Source organism: Chiloscyllium plagiosum, chromosome 23, assembly GCF_004010195.1.
Source record: "Chiloscyllium plagiosum isolate BGI_BamShark_2017 chromosome 23, ASM401019v2, whole genome shotgun sequence".
NCBI classification, from domain to species: domain Eukaryota; kingdom Metazoa; phylum Chordata; class Chondrichthyes; order Orectolobiformes; family Hemiscylliidae; genus Chiloscyllium; species Chiloscyllium plagiosum.
In genome coordinates this window covers 2,844,197-2,863,490 of record NC_057732.1, presented here as the reverse complement: position 1 = coordinate 2,863,490, position 19,294 = coordinate 2,844,197, and the positions used below count along the sequence as shown (strand labels likewise).

Genomic DNA, 19,294 nt, shown 5'->3' with positions numbered 1-19,294 from the left:
ACCCAGATTTCTCTGTACTGCCCCTTTACATAAATTGATTCCATTGAGGTAGTAGTCTGCCTTCCTGTTTTTGCCATCAAAGTGGATAACCATTCATTTATCCACATTAAACTGCATCTGCCATGCATCTGCCCACTCACTTAACTTGTCCAGGTCACCCTGTAATCTCCTAACATCCTCATCACATTTCACCCTGCCATCCAGCTTTGTATCATCAGCAAATTTGCTAACGTTATTGCTAATACCATCTTCTATATCATTAATATACATTGTAAAAAGCTGCGGTCCCAGCACGGATCCCTGCGGTACCCCACTGGTCACTGCCTGCCATTCCGAAATGGAGCCGTTTATCACTACCCTTTGTTTCCTATCAGCCAACCAATTTTCAATCCAATCTAGTACTTTGCCCCAATGCCATGCGCCCTAATTTTACTCACTAACCTCCTGTGTGGGACTTTATCAAAAGCTTTCTGAAAGTCCAGGTACACTACATCTACTGGATCTCCCTCGTCCATCTTCAGAGCTATATCCTCAAAAAATTCCAGGAGATTAGTCAAGCATGATTTCCCCTTCATAAATCCATGTTGACTCTGTCCTATCCTGTTACTACTATCCAGATGTGCAGTAATTTCATCCTTTATAAGAGACTCCAGCATCTTTCCCACCACTGAGGTCAGAATAACTGGTCTATAATTTCCTGCTTTCTCTCGCCCACCTTTCTTAAAAAGTAGTATAACATTAGCCACCCTCCAATCCTCAGGAACCGACCCCGAATCTATCGAACTCTGGAAAATAATCACCAACACATCCACATTTCTCGAGCCACCTCCTTCAGTACCCTGAGATGCAGACCATCAGGCCCCGGAGACCTATCAACCTTCAGACCTAACAGTCTCTCCAACACCAAATCCTGGCAAATATAAATTCCCTTAAGTTCAGGTCCTTCAGCCACTGTTACCTCAGGGAGATTGCTTGTGTCTTTCCCAGTGAACACAGATCTGAAGTACCCATTTAATTCTTCTGCCATTTCTTTGTTCCCCGTAATATATTCCCCTGTTTCTGTCTTCAAGGGCCCAATTTTAGTCCTGAGTACAGGGCTGAGTACAGGAGTTGGGAGGTCGTGTTGTGGCTGTACAGGACATTGGTTAGGCCACTGTTGGAATATTGCGTGCAATTCTGGTCTCCTTCCTATTGGAAAGATGTTGTAAAACTTGAAAGGCTTCAGAAAGGATTGACAAGGATGTTGCCAGGGTTGGAGGATTTGAGCTTTAGGGAGAGGTTGAATTGTGGATAGTGATGAAGGATGTTGTAGATTACAGAGAGACATGGATAAGCTGCAGAGCTGGGCTGAGAGGTGGCAAATGGAGTTTAATGCGGACAAGTGTGAGGTGATTCACTTTGGTCGAAGTAACCGGAATGCAAAGTAGTGGGCTAATGGTGAGATTCTTGGTAGTGTAGATGAGCAGAGAGATCTCTGTGTCCAGGTACACAGATCCTTGAAAGTTGCCACCCAGGTTGACAGGGTTGTTAAGAAGCTGAAACTTTATTGCTGGAACAGCACAGCAGGTCAGGCAGCATCTAGAGAACAGAAGATTCGACGTTTCGGGCACATGCCCTTCTTCAGGAATGAGCAGACAGGGTTGTTAAGAAGGCATATAGTGTTTTAGCTTTTATTAATAGAGGGATAAAGTTCCAGAACCATGAGGTTATGCTACAGCTGTATAAAACTGTGGTGCGGCTGCACTTGGAGTATTGTGTACAGTTCTAGTCACTGCATTATAAGGAGTATGTGGAAGCTTTGGAAAGGGTGCAGAGGAGATTTACTAGGATGTTCCCTGGCATGGAGGGAAGGTCTACGAGGAAAGGCTGAGGGACTTGAGGCTGTTTTCGTTAGAAGAAGGTTGAGAGGTGACTTAATAGAGACAAGTAAGATAATCAGAGGGTTAGATAGGGTGGACAGGGAGAGCCTTTTTCCAAGTATAGTGACAGTCAGCACGAGGGGGCATAGCTTTAAATTGAGGGGTGATAGATATAGGACAGATGTCAGAGGTAGTTTCTTTACTCAGAGAGTAGTAAGGGTATGGATGCTTTGCCTGCAACGGTAGTAGATTCGCCAACTTTAAGTACTTTAAGTCGTCATTGGACAGGCATATGGACGTACGTGGAATAGTGTAGGTTAGATGAGCTTCAGATTGGTATGACAGGTCGGCGCAACATCGAGGGCCGAAGGGCCTGTACTGCGCTGTAATGTTCTATGTTCTATGAACAGGCTGGGGCTGTTTTCCCTGGATGGTCGGAGGGTGACCTTATAGAGGTTTACAAAATCATGAGGGGCCTGGATAGGATAAATAGACAAAATCTTTTCCCTGGGGTGGGGGAGTCCAGAACTAGAGGGCATTAGTTTAGGGTGAGAGGGGAAAGATATAAAAGAGACCTATGGGGCAACCTTTTCACGCAGAGGGTGATACGTGTATGGAATGAGCTGCCAGAGGAAGTGGTGCAACATTTGAAAGACATCTGGATGGGTATATGAGTAGGAAGGGTTTGGAGGGATGTGGGCCGGGTGCTGACAGGTGGGACTAGATTGGGTTGGGATATCTGTTCGGCATGGACGGGTTGGACTGAAGGGTCTTTTTCTGTGCTGTGCATGTCTATGACCTTATAGTGAAGAATTGCTTATTGTGTATGATTAACTTGCCATTCTCACTCTTTAGAGGACTAACATTCACTCCTATGTTTTATGGTCTCATAAGCATATTCCAGACGGAGAGAAATTTTTGATCAATAAGAGATCTAAAGTCATAGAAAAAAGGCAGGAAAGTAGCATTGATGATTTTCAGATCAGCCATCAATGTGATCAGCCTCTCATTGAATGGTGGAGCAGACTCAGTAGGCCAAATGACATATTTCTCCTCTGTCACATGGTCTACTTCCTCATAGAACCATTACAAATTGCCGTAAAAGCCTTCTGGTTCACTGTCCCTATGGTGATGGAAATCTGATGTCCTTACCTGGTCTGGCCATTTTTAGCATATGGTGTTCAATTCTGGTCACTCCTCTACGGGAAAGATGGTGTTAAAAATGGGAGGGTGCAGAAAGATTTGCGAGGATATTGCCAGGACTGGAGAGTTTGAGTTAAAGGGAGAGGTTGAATAGACTGGGCATTTTTCCCTGGAGTGTCGGAGGCTTAAGGGTGGCATTATAGAGATTTATAAAATCATGAGGGGCATGGATAAGGTGAATATCCAAGCTCTTTTTTTGCTTTTACAAGGTAGGAGAGTCCAAAACTATAGGACGGATGTTTAAGGCCAGATGTGAAAGATTTAGAAAGGACTGTATGGGCAACTTTTTCATGCAGAGCATGGTACATGTATGGAACGAGCTGCCAGAGGAAGTGGCAGTAGCGGATAAAATTATAACATTGAAAAGGCATCTGGGTGGAAGGGTTTCGAGGAATAAGGGCTAGGCGTAGGACTAGACCAGATTGACATGTCTGGTCAGCACAGATAAGTTGGACCGAAGGGTCTGTTTCTGTGTTGCATGACTAAGTGATGGTGGTTTTACACTCTGTTAATTAAATTAAAAAATGAGTTTACATGCTGTTAATTAAACCAAAATTTAGTATTAGGAAACAGGAATTAGTTACAGTGACCATAAAACAACAGATTCTTACAACTCACCTATTTCACATGAGTTTTGTTTAGAAGGGAATCAACCTGTGCTTGCCCATTCTGTTGTGCAGGGTGGCTGACTCTAGACTGTCTTTTGAAGTGGCCGAGGAAGGCGCTTTTTTGTATTCCAATCGTGGCTCACCACCATCTTTTGAGAACAATTCGAAATGCTGACCTTAATCAGTGATGCTTTTACACGCCAGGAATGATTTTTTTTTAAAGTACAAAATGTGCAGAGGGCAGAGAGGCAAATAACATTTAAAAAGAATTAATTCGCTGAATTAATGTGACTGGCTAAACCAGCATTTATTCCCTGTCCCTAGTTGCCCTGGAAAGGGTGGTGGTTGAAATAATAATGATAAATAAGATTGGTGAGCTGTATATCACCTTTCCACATGGGGTTATGACTGACAGTAACATACCTAGATCAAACAAGGGAAGGGTGAAATGTTTAATATCGCTGGTGCAATGGTACGCAGGAATGGTAGGAAAGCAGAAACAATGACTGCTTCTGATGATCAGAGATAATTTGCCAGAGTTGGATCAAAGGCAGATCTTGGCAAGATTTGAGGAACAGTAAGGAGACAATTCCACTACTAGGTATATACTAAATGATGGGAAGGACATAAAAGCGCAGATTTTCAAGCAAGTTACAGAAAGGGATAATAAACGTATAACTGGAGACTTCAGTTACCTTGGATTGGGCAAAGAATAGTGAATGGCAAAGAGGAGAGAAATTCCTGAAATGAGTGCAAGGGAACTTTGTTGATCATTGTGTGTCCTTCCGTGTTAGATTAGAAACAATGTTTAACTGATTTCTGGGAATGACGTGGAACAGACTTTAGTGAAAGAGCATTTTGGAAAGAACTGGCATTATTTGACTTACACAAATTAAGAACAAGGACATAGTAATTGAAGATGAAGACACTCAACTGGCATGTGCGAATTTCAGAATTGAAAAAAGACCTGGCAGATATGAATTAGAATCAAAACCGGAAATGGGCAGTGGGAGGCTATTGAAGAGATTGAGTATAGATTAAACATGTTTCTATGTGTTCTTTAATTCAATGAAACCACAAAAAGAGGCTTCTGATGAGTTGTAATATAACAGTCATGTTCCAGGGTCTGAAGGAAACAAGGATGAAAATAACAAGTAGACAGTCTTCCAATCCTCTCTAGATGTTGAATTATAAAATTGACAGATTACAAATGTTACACAAACTTGTTCAAAAGAGGGATAACTAAAGGGATCCTCATTCCAATTCATTTTTAATCCCAAGTGCATGGTCCCTTTAAAGTTTTAGCAGGCAAGATAATTTAATGGAGCCTATTTGTGCCTGGTCTCTGTGGGGTTTCAGAACCCCATGCAGCCTCACGGTTTCGAGGGAATGTTCCTCTTAATTACAGGCCAATCAGAATTGTGTTCAGTGCTGAGGAAACCAATGAGTAACAATCCATTGTCTTTTGAAGAATGCATATTTGAACTTCTATGATTTCTTAACTCACTTGCTGATCTGGTTGTCCAAGTGTGCTAATGAAATATTTGTCTTTCAAAAGTCATGGGTAAGGCTTCATATCATACCAGATGCATTTTGGATGCTTTCATATATTTGTAGGTTTAGTGTTATTTCTTTATTAAAAGTAGTTGACTGGATATAATGAAATAAAACTCTACGGGTGACTTGCATTACACCAGAGTCCATATTTAGTGTAATGGTAGTAACTTAGTCGTACGAATAGGAGTAGACCTTCCAGCCCCACAAGCCTGATCCACCATTCAGTGAGATCATGGCTGATCTGTGGCCTAACATCACAAACCTGTCTTCAGCTCGTATCCCTCAACACTTTAACTTTAAAAATTATGTATCTTAGATTTAAAATTAACAACTGATCCAGCATCCAATGCTGTTTATGGAAGAGTTCCAAACTTCTACTTTCCTTTGTGTAGAAATGTTACCTAAGGTCTCTCCTGAACACTCTGATCCTAATTCTGGAATCTCTAATTCCGTACACTGCAAAACAAACCTGTTTGGATATTGATTCCTGAAGAAGGGCTTATGCCAGAAATGTTGATTCTCCTGCTCCTTTGATGCTGCTTGACCTGCTGCGCTTTTCCAGCAACACATTTTTCAGCTATTGATGACTTGTGTTCTGTTCAACAGGTGTAACAATGTTCTATACATTAGAGGCGTTGAGGAGGAGGAAGAAGATGGAGAAATGAGAGAGTAACTTTCCTTTTTGTTTGAAGAATAACCATGTGTACAATTTTTTTAGTACTTTTTTTTATATATCCAGTAAACAAGATGCTGTTTTTGGGGCTGCACTGACTAGATCAGACAGTTCTACTGTGCTTCAAAATGTACAAGACAAACTAATTTAATTGTAGACACAGCTCTTCTAGTTTGATATGGCACTGTGAATTCAGATGTACCAGTAAAAACCCTTTTACACCTTGAGAGATGTGTAATAATTTTATAGATTTTGTATATTGGAGGGTGAGCAAGTCATTTCCCAAGAATGGCCGCTGCCTTTGATTGAAGGATATGCAGCACTTCTTACTGTTTGGTATCTTCATTCTCTAAGCAGGTCTACACAGCAACCAGATGTCCTTGTCCAAATACAGGTCCGTGTTTCACTGTATTGCAGAACCAAACCTGATGTTTGTTTTGGTGAATGTAATTCTTCCTGAAGGCAGTGTGATATTGCACTGATGTTTGGTAAGAACCGAATTCGCACCTGCAGATAGGCACAGGAGTAGGCCTTTGAACTCTTCAGGTCTGCCTCACCATTCACTAAGACAGTGGTTATTCAGTGATCCAACCCACTATACTCCGATATCCATTTACTACTAACTCCAGTTGTGTCATGTCCTTAAATTCCTTTAATTAACTGAAATCTGTTGATCTGCCATTTAAAATTAACAGTTGACCTAACCTCAGTTGCTGTTTATGGGAATTCTAAACTTGCATCACCTTTTGGAATGTTTTTGTAACTTCACTGTGTGAACAGGTCAGTATGGAAATCTCATCTGATTTGTCACAGATGTCCAAAACCATCCGCCAGGTCAGTATTGAATCTGAGAGAGGCAGTTTTGTGCAGCTTTCTCTGCAGGCCATTGCATTATGAAGTGGAAATATGAGGTACCTATTGTATACTGCCCCCAGCCTTTATTGGCAATATGTTCCCCAAAATGTTGATAAATTTAATGAATCGTTCCCTGCAGAGATGTGTGGAATGTGTTAGCGAGGCCCTAGCATATTCCCTGCACATTGTCTTTAGCCTGAGTTGTGTGCATTAAAGTGCAATGATTCAGGGATTCCTGATGTCCAAGTCTATCTGCAGTGAAGTAGTCAGTTACTTGAGAGATGTGAGCACTGCTGGTCTGCAGCTTTGCAGGAGTCTATATTGTCACAGGTATGTACAGATAACGATTTTGTTAAATATTGGGGTCCCTTTAAAACTTTTTTTCTGGTATTTCCTGTGTAATTGAGGTTCTTACTTTCTGCTCCGAATACACACAACGTCTACTAAAACAGGAGTTGTTATTCCAGAATGGTTGACTGCCCATATTAGGTGACTGTAGTGCCAAACATTCAGAGTCTAATGATTTTACATAAAACCTTTATTACCAACAAATTGAGGGGTTCATGTCGTCTTCATTTTCATGACCATGGGACATCAAAAGCACTTTAAAGCCAGTGAATGAAGTGTATGAACACAGAAGGGACTAACTTGAATTTGAACTCTGAAGAAATTTTTTTTGTTTGCTGGGTGTAAGAGGTTAAGTACAAGATGTCTAATGCAAGTACAAGATGACTTTACAAACCAGGTTTGTAAAATATATCTTCGCTCAAAAAGAATGTAGACCATTATTTTTTAAACCGCTTTTAATTAAAATCCCTTGAAAGTAACAGCCCATCCTTACACTAGGATACAAACACTACACTACAATACATACAATACATTACAATTTGTATTGCAATATCCTACAAACGCTACAATTAGCAAAATATTGAAAAAAAGCAAAATTGCACAATAGTTGAGAACAATAACAAAATTGCATTTCTACAGCAGACATTATGAAAAGTTTATTTAACAGTAATTTGAAGTGAAGGAATACTACAAAGGAAGGTTTGCATTTGGACCCTGAGAACATGTGTTTTCCTTTTCTCTACTGTGAAGGACATGACTGTGGTCCTTGAAGAGCAAATGCTAATGGATTACTGTTAGTGAAGGTTGTCCTCAGGTCATTTTTTTTTTGGAAGAGAAGAAGGAGTTTTAACTTCTTGAAGTGGCCATTCTGTACCTTATCTGTGAGCACTCAATGCTGATATTGGAAAATCCCTCCGTTGCTGAGTGAAATATTTAGGAAAGCTAAGTCATTAGTCACTCAGGACAAGGAGAATGTAGGATGTTGAAGTTAAAAGTAGAAGGAAGAGATGCCAGTGAAAGGTACCACTGAAACAGTCTCACCAAGTGTATCCAAGATTATATTCTGAATCAATGTCACTTTATATATCACTCCCACCATTGCCTTAAATGGCAGCTTATCAGAACCATTTAATAAGCAACACCGTTTTAGCATATCATCTCATAAGTTTTACGGCAGGCTAGAGCCAGAAACTGGTCCTAATGTTCTTTTGAAGGAATCCCACATCTTAGAAGAGATCGTATACATGTCAGTAAAGGGATAAATGTTGCTTTAATCCAGTGCTGTCTAGTAGATTAACTGGCTATTCACGTGTGATAAAATCACTTGTAGTAATTATCATGGAAATACCTGGTGTGAGCAGACATACATGCACAAACCAGCCATTTCATGTGTGTATTTAGTCGAACATCTACAGTATCAGTCAGTATCCTGGCAAGTAAAGACACTCAGCATGATAAATAAAATCTGCAATCTCTGCTTTTTCTTTGGAAATAACAATTCTCCTGACTTGTTTTCAGAAATGGTTTGCAGATCTCTTTTACCCCAATCTTGAAGTAAAGCATTCACAATGAGATTGCATGCCCAATGACAGTGCCCTATACAATTTCGTTCAGATTTGTAAGTTACACTAGTCTGTCATAAGTTGCATGTGGCTAATGTATTGGACATATACTGGTTTAAAACATTTTAAATCTCACTCCCAATAAAAATGGGCAGTAGTACGTGCAGCCGAACCACACAATGTGTCCTGTGGTATATTAAAAAAAAAGTCAGGTGTCTTGCAACATGCCTTCTCAGAAGATCTTGTGCCTTTTGACCTTGAGTGGAATGGTGTATAAGGACAATAGACATGGAACAGCAATACACAAACATTCCAGTTATATCTTTGCTATCAACCTTAATAATGAACAGCTGAATATCAATAAATAATTTACAGAACACAAAACAACGAGGTTTAACTCTTGACTCTTAAGTGAAAAAGAACTCTTCTTCATTGACCTCTTCAATTTCGTTATTTACTGCATCATTCCCTTTCCCTTTGTCTCTGATGGGCTCTGAGCGATACACCAGCTTTCGACCCAACTGTTGGAAAAATTTTTTAAAATTTATTTGAGTTTCAGTACTGCTCCAGCCTGTACATCATGTCTTTGGTAGCTGTGAAGATTTTATAAAGGTGCAGGTAAAGCTTGATTAGAATCAGTTAGATTTCCTATAGTGTGGAAACAGGCCCTTCGGCCCAACCAGTCCACACCGACCCTCCGAAGAGTAACACGCCCAGACCCATTTCCCTCTCATTAATGCACCTAACACTACGGGCAATTTAGCATAGCCAGTTTACCTGACCTGCACATCTTTGGACTGTGGGAGGAAACCCATGCAGACACTGGGAGAATGTGCAAACTCCACACACACAGCTGGAATCGAACCTGGGACCCTGGTGCTGTGAGGCAGCAGTGCTAACCACTGGGCCACCATGCCGCTTACAAAAATGTTTCCGGGGGTGAGAGACTTTCATTACTTGGTGGAGTTAAAAGGGGAGGGGGGGGGTGGAGAATCTGATTGAAACTTACAGAATAATGAATGGTCTGGAGAGAGCTGGAAAATGGGGTTGAAAAACCTATCAGCCATGATTGAATGGTAGAGCAGACTCAAAGAGCTGAATGCCTAAATTCTGCTATAATGGTCTCACGGACAGATTGGAGCAGCTGGGGATATTGCCCTTGGAGAAGAGGGTGGAGGGGAGTTTTGTTCGAAGCACTCAGAATCGCGAAGGACCTGAACAGAGCAGAGAGGGAGAGACCCCACTAGCAGAAGTGGGGGCAAGATACTCTTTTTTTTTAAACACCGTGAATGGTTTCAATCTGGAGCACTGCCTCAGTGTGTGGAGGCAGGTTCAGTCATGGCTTTCAATGAAAATTAAATAAGAACCTGAAAAAATCTGCCAGGAGTTTGGGAAAAGGGCAGCCAGCCAGCACTGACCAGATTGACCAAATAGCCTCCTGCAAGTTGTAACCATGTTGTGATTCCGTGTGAAATTTTAGTTCAACAGACTAGATAAGCTGCAATTGTGTTCCATAGAGCAGAAATGGTTTTGGGAAGTTTTAACAGATTCACAGAATGGTGACACAGGAGAAGGGGGCCAATTCAGCCCAGACTGTCTGTGCCATTTCTCTGACAGTAACCCAGCTTGTACAGCTCACTTAACCTTTCGCTGCACTCCGTTACATCCTGTTGTTTTCTTTTCAAAGTCATGGAAGAGTACAGTCAGATAAGGAGAAACCGTCTCCTGTGGCAGCAGAATCAGTAACCAGAGAGCTTAGATTGCAGGGAATTGAAAAGAACTAGAGGCTCTGAGGATAAGAATTTTTTTTAAACGTAGCAAATTATAATCTGGGACACGCTGCCTGAAGAGGTAGTGGAAGCAGATAGAGCTGTAGAGGTGCACAATACAGAAACACACTCTTTGGTCCAACTTGTCCATGCCAATCAGATATCCTAAATAAATGTAGTCCCATTTGCCAGCACTTGGCCCATATCCCTATAAACCCTTCATATTTATTTACCCATCCAGATGCCATTAAGTGCTGCAATTGGACCAGCCTCCACCATTTCCTCTGGCAGCTCATTCCATATACACCACCCTCTGCGTGAAAAGGTTGCCCCTTGGGTCCCTTTTATATACTTTCACACTCACCCTAAACCTATGCCCTCTAGTCTGGACTCCCCCACCCCAGGGAAAGGACTTTGCCTATTTATCCTATCCATACCCCTCATAATTTTATAAACCTCTATAAGGTCACCCCTCAGCCTCCGATGGTCCAGGGAAAACAGCCCCAGCCTGTTCAGCCTCTCCCTATAGCACAAATCCTTGAACCCTAGCAATAACCTTGTAAATCTTTTCTGAATCCTTCCAAATTTCACAACATCTTTCAGATAGGAAGGGGACCAGAACTGCACGCAATATTCCAAAACTGGCCTAACAGCCGCAACATGACCTCCCAACTCCTATATTCAATAAAGGAAAGCATATCAAATACCTTCTTCACATCCTAACTACCTGCGACTCTACTTTCAAGGAGCTATGAACCTGCACTCCAAGGTCTCTGTTCAGCAATACTCCCTGGGACCTTACCATTAAGTGTATAAGTCCTGCTCTGATCTGCTTTTCCAAAATGTAGCACCTCACATTTATCTAAATTAAACTCTTATCTGCCATTCCTCAGCTCATTGGCTCGTCTGATCAAGATCTTGCTGTACTCTGAGGTAACCTTCTTCGCTGTCCACTAGACCTCCAATTTTGGTGTCAGCTGCAAACTTAACTAACTACACCTCCTGTGTTCACATCCAAATCATTTATATAAATGACGAAAAGTAGTGGACCCAGCACCGATCCTTGTGGCACTCCGGTCGGAAAAGCAACCTTCCACCACCACCCTCTGCCTTCTACCTTCAAGCCAGTTCTGTATCCAAATGGCTAATTATCCCTGTATTCCATGTGATCTAACCTTGCTAACCAGTCTCCCATGGGGAACCTTGTCAAACACCTTACTGAAGTACATATGGATCACGTCCACTACTCTGCCCTCATCAATCCTCTTTGTTACTTCTTCAAAAAACTCAATCAAGTTCGTGAGACATGATGTCCCACACACAAAACCATGTTGACGATCCCTTAGTCCTTGCCTTTCCAAATACAGTCCATACATCCTGTCCCTCAGGATTCCCTCCAACAACTTGCCCACCACTGATGTCAGGCTCACTGGTCTATCGTTCCCTGGCTTTTCCTTACCACCCTTCTTAAATAGTGGCACCACGTTAACCAACCTCCAGTCTTCCGGCACCTCACCTGTGACTATTGATGATCCAAATATCTCAGCAAGAGGCCCAGCAATCGCTTCCCTAGTTTCCCACAGAGTTCTAGGGTACACCTGATCGGGTCCTGGGGATTTACCCACTTTTATGCATTTCAAAACTTCCAGCTCCTCCTCCTCTGTAATATGGACATTTTTCAGTATGTCACCATCTATTTCCCCACATTTTATATCTTCCATGTCGTTCTCCACATTAAATACTGATGCAAAACACTCGTTTAGTAAGTCGTCCATCTCCTGCAGCTTCACACATAGGCTGCCTTGCTGATCTTTGAGGGGTCCTATTCTCTCCCTAGTTACCTTTTTGTCCTTAATGTATATATAAAATATATAATGTGTGTGTGTATATATATATATATATATATAAAAAGGATGGCAGTTTCCTTCCCTCAAGGACATTAGTTTGGAGATGAAAGCACTTCACATGATGCAGAATGATTTACATCTGAGAAGTATCTACCCGTTTCTGTGTATCTCTTAGTGCTGCTTCCCGTCGATTTTTATTCCTTGCTTCCATTGAACTTTTTATACGAGACATCATTTCTTCTTGCAGCCTAAGATAAAGAACAGAACATGCCTTTTATCACACTCCAGCTGGTAGTGAAAGCTGAACTAGTTATCAAGAATGCTGCGGATAAAAATAAATACATCTCGTGAATGAACACAGAACACGATTTCAAACACTAGAAACTATCAATGAACTGTCAAGTCAGTTGTTCAATTTTCTCAGTTCCTGCTCTAGAAACAGTGGCAGTGTGTTTTTTTTATAATATTCATTAATGGGATGAGGGCATCAGTGATTAGGCAGCATTTATTGCCTATCATGAATTGCTCAGAGGATGTTTAAGAGTCAACTACATTGCTGTAGGTCTGGAGTCACATATGGTCCAGACCAGGTAAAGATGGCAGATTCCTCCCCTCAAGGATATTAGTGAAAGAGATAGGTTTTTACGACAATTAACAATGGATTCATGGTCATCATTATACACTTAATTCCAGATTTTCATTGAACTGAAATTCGACCGTCAGCCGTGGCAGGATTCAAACCCAGGTGCCCAGAGGATTACCTGGGTCTTTGGATTGACAGTCCAGTGACAATACCACTGGGTCATCACTGTCCTCCGTGTGCTGTTCAGTTTGGAAGCTGCCGTGGCTTTGCTGCGCTCAGTCTCACCTCCGAACACAGGAGTTTAAGTCTCACAGCCCTAATGTGAGAAAATAACCCATTCTGAACTCCAGGGCTGTACAGAGGCTTGTCCCATTTCTGGTGGAAGCTTTACTGCAACAGGAACCATACTTGAAAGATTATATTTGTTGTCAAGCATTGTGAGATTTCCTGAGGATATGAAAAGCACTACAGAAATGCAATTCTTTGATTTGTTAGAGGAATTGTCCAGCTTTTAATGTCAGTGGGAAACGTACTTTTACACCCAGCTGCTGGTCAAATATATTTTCGATCACCTGGAGTGCAGTCTCACAATGAGGGCATCTCTACAGCTCCAAGGGTGAGCCACTAGCAACATTGTCAAGTTATTTCATTCAGAAAGTAAATATTGTAGCCTTTCAAATTAGACAACAATTCAGTTCAACTGTGTCCCATACAGTAAGTGACACTTGTTAAGAAACATGCAGCCCAAAGATGTCAAACAGATTCGCACCCCAATGGTGGAAATGCCTTAGACAGGGACCTTTCCCCATTGAGACTCAACAGTGGATGCTCAAAGCTTTACTACAGCCCTCAACATGCATTCCTGGTCCTTGGAATATGCCAAACTGGGACAGGCCATCCGTAGCTCTTTGCGCTGGAAGGCTGACAAGTGTTGGGCAGACCATCTTTCACCGTGTCCACAGCCCTCCAGTAGCTATTGATGTTTGTCTAGGTGGACATCCATGGGAGCAACCCATAAAGCACACTGTTCAGGATGAACATCTAGTGGGTAATTTGTCAGAGGGGATCCTAAGGGACAGGGTTTACATGTATTTGGAAAGGCAGTCAACATGGCTTTGTGCATGGGAAATCATGTTTCATTAACTTGATTGGGTTTTTTGAAGGAGAAAGTGAGGACTGCAGATGCTGGAGATCAGAGTCAAGAGTGTGGTGCTGGGAAAGCAGCATCCGAGGAGCAGGAGAATCGACGTTTCGGGCATAAGCCCTTCATCAGGAATGAGGCTTGTGGGTCAGGGCTGAGAGATAACTGTTCAACCTCCTCGTGAGAGCATGAGGTGGTGCTGATACAGCATTAATGTAGCAGAGGAACAGGTGGGGAGTGGTGCCGGTGTAACTACTGTTTTACGTATCCGACAAACAGGCAGGCATAGCTGGGTGCCATGTGGGTGCCCATGGCTACCCCTTTGGTTTGGAGGAAGTGGAAGGATTAGAAGGAGAGTTGTTGAGGGTGAGGACCAGTTCAGCCAGTCAGAGGAGGGTGTCAGTGGAAGGGTACTGGTTGGGACGGTGTGAGAGGAAGAAAGAGAGGGCTTGGAGGCCTTCGTCATGGCGGATGGATATGTACAGGGACCGGATATCCATGGTGAAGATGAAGCGTTGGGGGCTGGGGAAACAAAAACCTTGGAGGATGTGAAGGGCATGGGTGGTGTCACGAACATAGGTGGAGAGTTCCTGGACTAAGGGGGACAGGGCGGTGTTGAGTTAGGAAGAGATGTGTTCAGTGGGACATGCGCAGGCTGAGACAATAGGTCGAGTGGGAGCAGTCAGGTTTGTGAATCTTCGGTAGGATGCAGAATCGGGCAGTGCGGGGTTCATGGACAGAGGCTGGAGGCTGTGGGTGGGAGATCCCCAGAGGTGATGAGGTTGTGGATTATCTGGGAGATGATGGTTTGTTGAAGAAGTGACAAAGATGATTGATGAAGCAGAACAGTTGATGTTGATTATTTGAACTTCAGTAAAGCTTTCAACAAGGTTCCGCAAATTAGATCACATGGAATCCAGGGGGAGCTAGCCATTTGGATATAAATTTGACTTGAAGGCAGGAGACAAAAGGTGATGGTAGAGTGTTGTTTTTGGGATTGGAAGCCTGTGACGAGCGATGTACTGCAAGGACAGGTATTGGATCAACTGATTTTTGTTATTTACATAAATGATTTGGATGAATATAGGAGGAATGGTTAGTAAGTTTGCCAATCACACCAAAACTGGAGGTGTTGTGGACAGTTAAGAAGGTTATCTCAAAGTACAATGGGCCCTTGACCAGATGGGTCAATGAGTGGTAGATGAAGTTTAATTTAGATAAATGTGAAGTGCTGCATTTTGGTAAACCAGGGCAGACCTATACATTTAATCGTAGGGATCTGGTGAGTGGTTGCCAATTAAAGAGACCTTAGGGTGATGCTTCATAGTTCTTTGAAGGTGGAGTCACATGTAGACAGGGTAGTGAAGACGACGACTTGCCTTTATTGGTCAGTGCATTGAATATTGGAGTTGGGATGTCATGTTGCAGCTGTACAGGACATTGGTTAGGACAATTTAAGAATGTCACATCCAATTCTGGTCTCCCTGGTACAGCAAAGATATTATTAAACTTGAAAGAGTGAAGATAAGATTTACAAGGATGTTGCCAGAGTTGGAGGATTTGGGCTACAGGGAGAGTTAAATAGGCTGGAGCTGTTTTCCCTGGAGCATTGGAGGCTGAGGGGTCACCTTATGAAATCATGAGGGGCATGGACAGGGTGAATAGCCAAGGTGGTTTATCCAGGATAGTGGAGTCCAAAACTAGAGGGTATAGGTTTAAGGTGTAAAGGGAAAGATTTAAAAGGGACCTAAGGGACACCTTCTTCACGCAGAAGGTGGTGCATGCATGGAATGAGCTGCCAGAGGAAATGATGGAGATTGTTACAAATAAAGCATTTAAAAGATGTCTGGATGGGTACATTGAATAGAAAAGGTTTGGAAGGATATGGGCCAAATACTGGTAAATGGGACGAGATTTATTTAGGGTATCTGGTCTGTTTCGTGCTGTACATCTCTATGACACTGTGATGTCGACAAAACAAAAAACACCGCCTCTCACTCCAGATGTTCACTGCAATGAAACACTCTTGAAAGAATGGACAATGGTCTCATCCCCATCACAGACACTTTCAGAGAAGCAGAATGACTGAGACTTGACTGTGTGTGAAGGATCAGATAGGGAGGGTCTTGCTCAGTACCAGTCAAGCTACATCTTGGTGCTTGTTTGAAGGTTCTGACGATGAGACATGTGCCAAATGAATGTCTGCTTGGGAACCATCCTCCAGGATCCATCTGTCCTGCAGGACTATACAAGAACATTGAACCGCATGGTGGTTTCTCTGCCCAGGCCTTTCGACAAGGGCCGGGTGGTCGAGTCCGACAGAACTGAATGGACTGTGCGATGGCACCAAAGCCAGATCTATGCTGTGTGACACCAGGGACAGGTAGGTACCCTTAACAAATTGTGACACTTGGTGTTTGCAGCATGGTCAAACAACACACAAAACCCCCCTTCATAAAGCAATGCAGGGCTTCCAGCAAAACCAGACTTTACCCAACACAGGACTGTCCATGGCACAAACTTCTGATCTCTCTGTGGAATGGGTGGAATCCTTTGTGACAGAGAAGTTGAACACCTTTCAAAGCTTGGTGGCACTTACTCCAGGTAATCTAACTCAAACAAACATCAGCTTGACAATGTCCTCACCTATCTGCATCCTCTTTCTGTTTTCTCTTCAGGATGCTGCTGACTGTCGTCGCTGATGCAGCTGCATCAATGCAATCCAACAACCTGTGGATCTCACCTTCAACATTCTTCAGTTTCTGCAAAGTATCCTCTGGTACCTGGCTGTCCTTAAAGCACATCTGATGCAGCTTCGCAAGGCCCTGGTCCAACTGTTGAAATACCTTTTTCTAAAACAGAAATGGTGTGCAACAATGCAGTTTTGAGATCCTGCAACCAATTTTATTCTAATGTGGCAGCAACTTATCTTTAAATCTAATTTATTTGAATCATAGAATCCCTACAGTGCAGAAAGAGGCCATTCAGCCTCTCGAATCTGCACTGTTCCTCTGAAGAGCAACCCACCCAGACCTAGCCCTCTACCTTATTCCCTGTATTTACCATAACTAATCCACGTACATATCCTTGGACACTGTGGGACAATTTAGCATGGCCAATCCACCTAACCTGTATATCTTTGGACTGTGGAAGGAAACCGGAACACCTAGAAGAAACCCATGCAGACACATGGTGAATGTGCAAACTCCACACAGTCACCCAAAGCTGAAACTGAACCCTGCTAACCACTCAACCACGGTGCTACTATTTAATGGTGGACCGATTTGAGGGGAGGAGATTCCAGAGTTAGGGCGCAATCTGCTAGGGGAAGGCCACTTGTGGTAAAGTACTTAAAATTGGGAAAATGCAAAACAGCAGAATTGCAGGAATGCACATACCAGAACATTTTGGCAACAAATCTAATTGTTGTGGAGTGCATGCATGATTTATTTAAATGTGCATCTCCTTTATATTGATTTGAATTATTCTTGTCACATGTACCTAGGTACAGTGAAAAGTTTTAGTCTGAGTGCAGTACAGGCAGATCATACCATACAAAGTGCATTAGGGCAGTAAAACAGAGCAAAGAAAACAATTTTATGGCTGCAGATAAGGTGCACAAAGAGCGAGATTAACATTAAAGGTAAAATTGAGAGGTTCATTCAGAAGTCTCAGTAGTTTCGTACAGTCCTGGGCAGAGTAGTTGCCATACCGGAAGCATCCGGATAGAATGCTTTCTATGTTGCATCTTTAAAAATGTGTGTGTTTATAGATATGCCGAATTTCCTTCGCCTTCTGAGGAAGGAGGAGCATTGTTGTCCTTTCCTGACCATCACAGCAACATAGGTGGACCAGAATAGATCATTGGTTATCATCAGACCTGGAACATATGCTCTCAATTCTCTTCCACCTCAGCACCTTTGATGTAGATCGGGGCGTGCTCTCCATGTTGCTTCCTGAAGTCTTTAGTTTTGCTGACTTTGAGGAAGAGATTGTTATCTTTACACCATGCCACCAAGCATTCTTTTTCCTATATTGTCTCATCATTGTTTGAAATCCATCCTACAACGGTGTGTGGCTGCACATGTACAATAACATGAAAAGTTCGGTTTGTGAAATTTCTAGGTTGCTGCACTGTTGCCTGCTGACAAGTAACATTGCCATAACCTGCAAGGCTATACTGGGGTGTGACTCATTTCTGAAAATGTGTTGCTGGAAAAGCACAGCAGGTCAGGCAGCATCCAAGGAACAGGAGAATCGACGTTTCGGGCATAAGCCCTTCTTCAGGAATCATGCCCGAAACGTCTATTCTCCTGTTCCTTGGATGCTGCCTGACCTGCTGCGCTTTTCCAGCAACACATTTTCAGCTCTGATCTCCAGCATCTGCAGTCCTCACTGTCCCTGTGACTCATTTCTGCACTGGTGAGGAAACACTGGCCCGTAGCCGCTTTCTGTTCCCTTTCAAGCCACACACCCTACTGACCTGGATCTATATCACTGTTTCTTCACTGTCACCTTCTCCAGGGCCATTAGGGCTGGCAATAAAGCTGGACCAGCCAGTGTCGTCAATATTCCATGAAAGGATAACAAAGAATTGTCTTGGGTCCCCAGCCACTAACTCTAACTCTCCCCAGCAACCGTTGGGGGTTGAACTAACTCTTTGCAACCCTGGTGATGCATTTGATCTGAAGAGGAGCTATCAACCTCACATCTGCAACATCACAAGATCACTACGTTCACTTCCACTGATGCTCTGTCTTCTTTAGTTTATCTGCTGATGACATCCTCACCCTCAGCTGTTTATCTCCAGACTGGACCATTCCAGTGTACTCCCATCTGACTTAAACTCAAGACAGTGGTGTTCACTTGCTCTGCAACTCAGAGTCCCAAGTTAATGCTCTGGAAAATGGGATGAAATTGCACTGCAGCAGCTGATGCTTGCGGGCATCTGCTATCCATGTTCTTCCAGATTTGCAAGTCTGGAAGATGTTGTTGAAGAAGCCTTAGTGAGTTACTTGCAGTGCATCTTGTAGATGATCCATACTGCTGCAACTGTGCATTGGTAGTGAAGAGAGTAAACATTGAAGGTAGTGGCAGAGGTGCCAATCAAGCAGGCTGCTTTGTCTGGATGGTGTCAAGCTTCCTGAGTGTTGTTGGAGCTGGCAAGTGGGGAGTATTACAGCACATTCCTCACAAATGCTTTATAGGTAGATGATGGATAGGCTTTGGGGAGTCAAGATGAGAGTTACTCTGCAGGATTCCTCGCCTCTAACCTGCTCTGGTAGTCAC

At 42.8% G+C, this 19,294-nt stretch overlaps 2 protein-coding genes across 2 annotated transcripts in view; one reads left to right on the top strand and one right to left on the bottom strand.

Annotated features, from left to right (window-relative positions):
* The window catches only part of snrpf (small nuclear ribonucleoprotein polypeptide F), an 18,492-nt gene extending 12,365 nt beyond the window's left edge, over positions 1–6,127 (top strand). The window contains exon 4 of the mRNA XM_043713304.1: positions 5,834–6,127. Within this exon, the coding sequence (XP_043569239.1) occupies positions 5,834–5,900 (67 nt within the window). The 3' untranslated portion in view covers positions 5,901–6,127. The remainder of the gene's footprint in view (positions 1–5,833) is intronic.
* Positions 6,128–9,072: 2,945 nt separating this feature from the next.
* LOC122561440 (coiled-coil domain-containing protein 38-like) overlaps positions 9,073–19,294 on the bottom strand; it is a 74,541-nt gene continuing 64,319 nt past the window's right edge. The window contains exons 13-15 of the mRNA XM_043713182.1: positions 16,652–16,857; positions 12,436–12,529; positions 9,073–9,186 (exon numbers count right to left, since the gene is read on the bottom strand). Coding sequence (XP_043569117.1) covers positions 9,073–9,186; positions 12,436–12,529; positions 16,652–16,857 — 414 coding nt within the window. The remainder of the gene's footprint in view (positions 9,187–12,435; positions 12,530–16,651; positions 16,858–19,294) is intronic.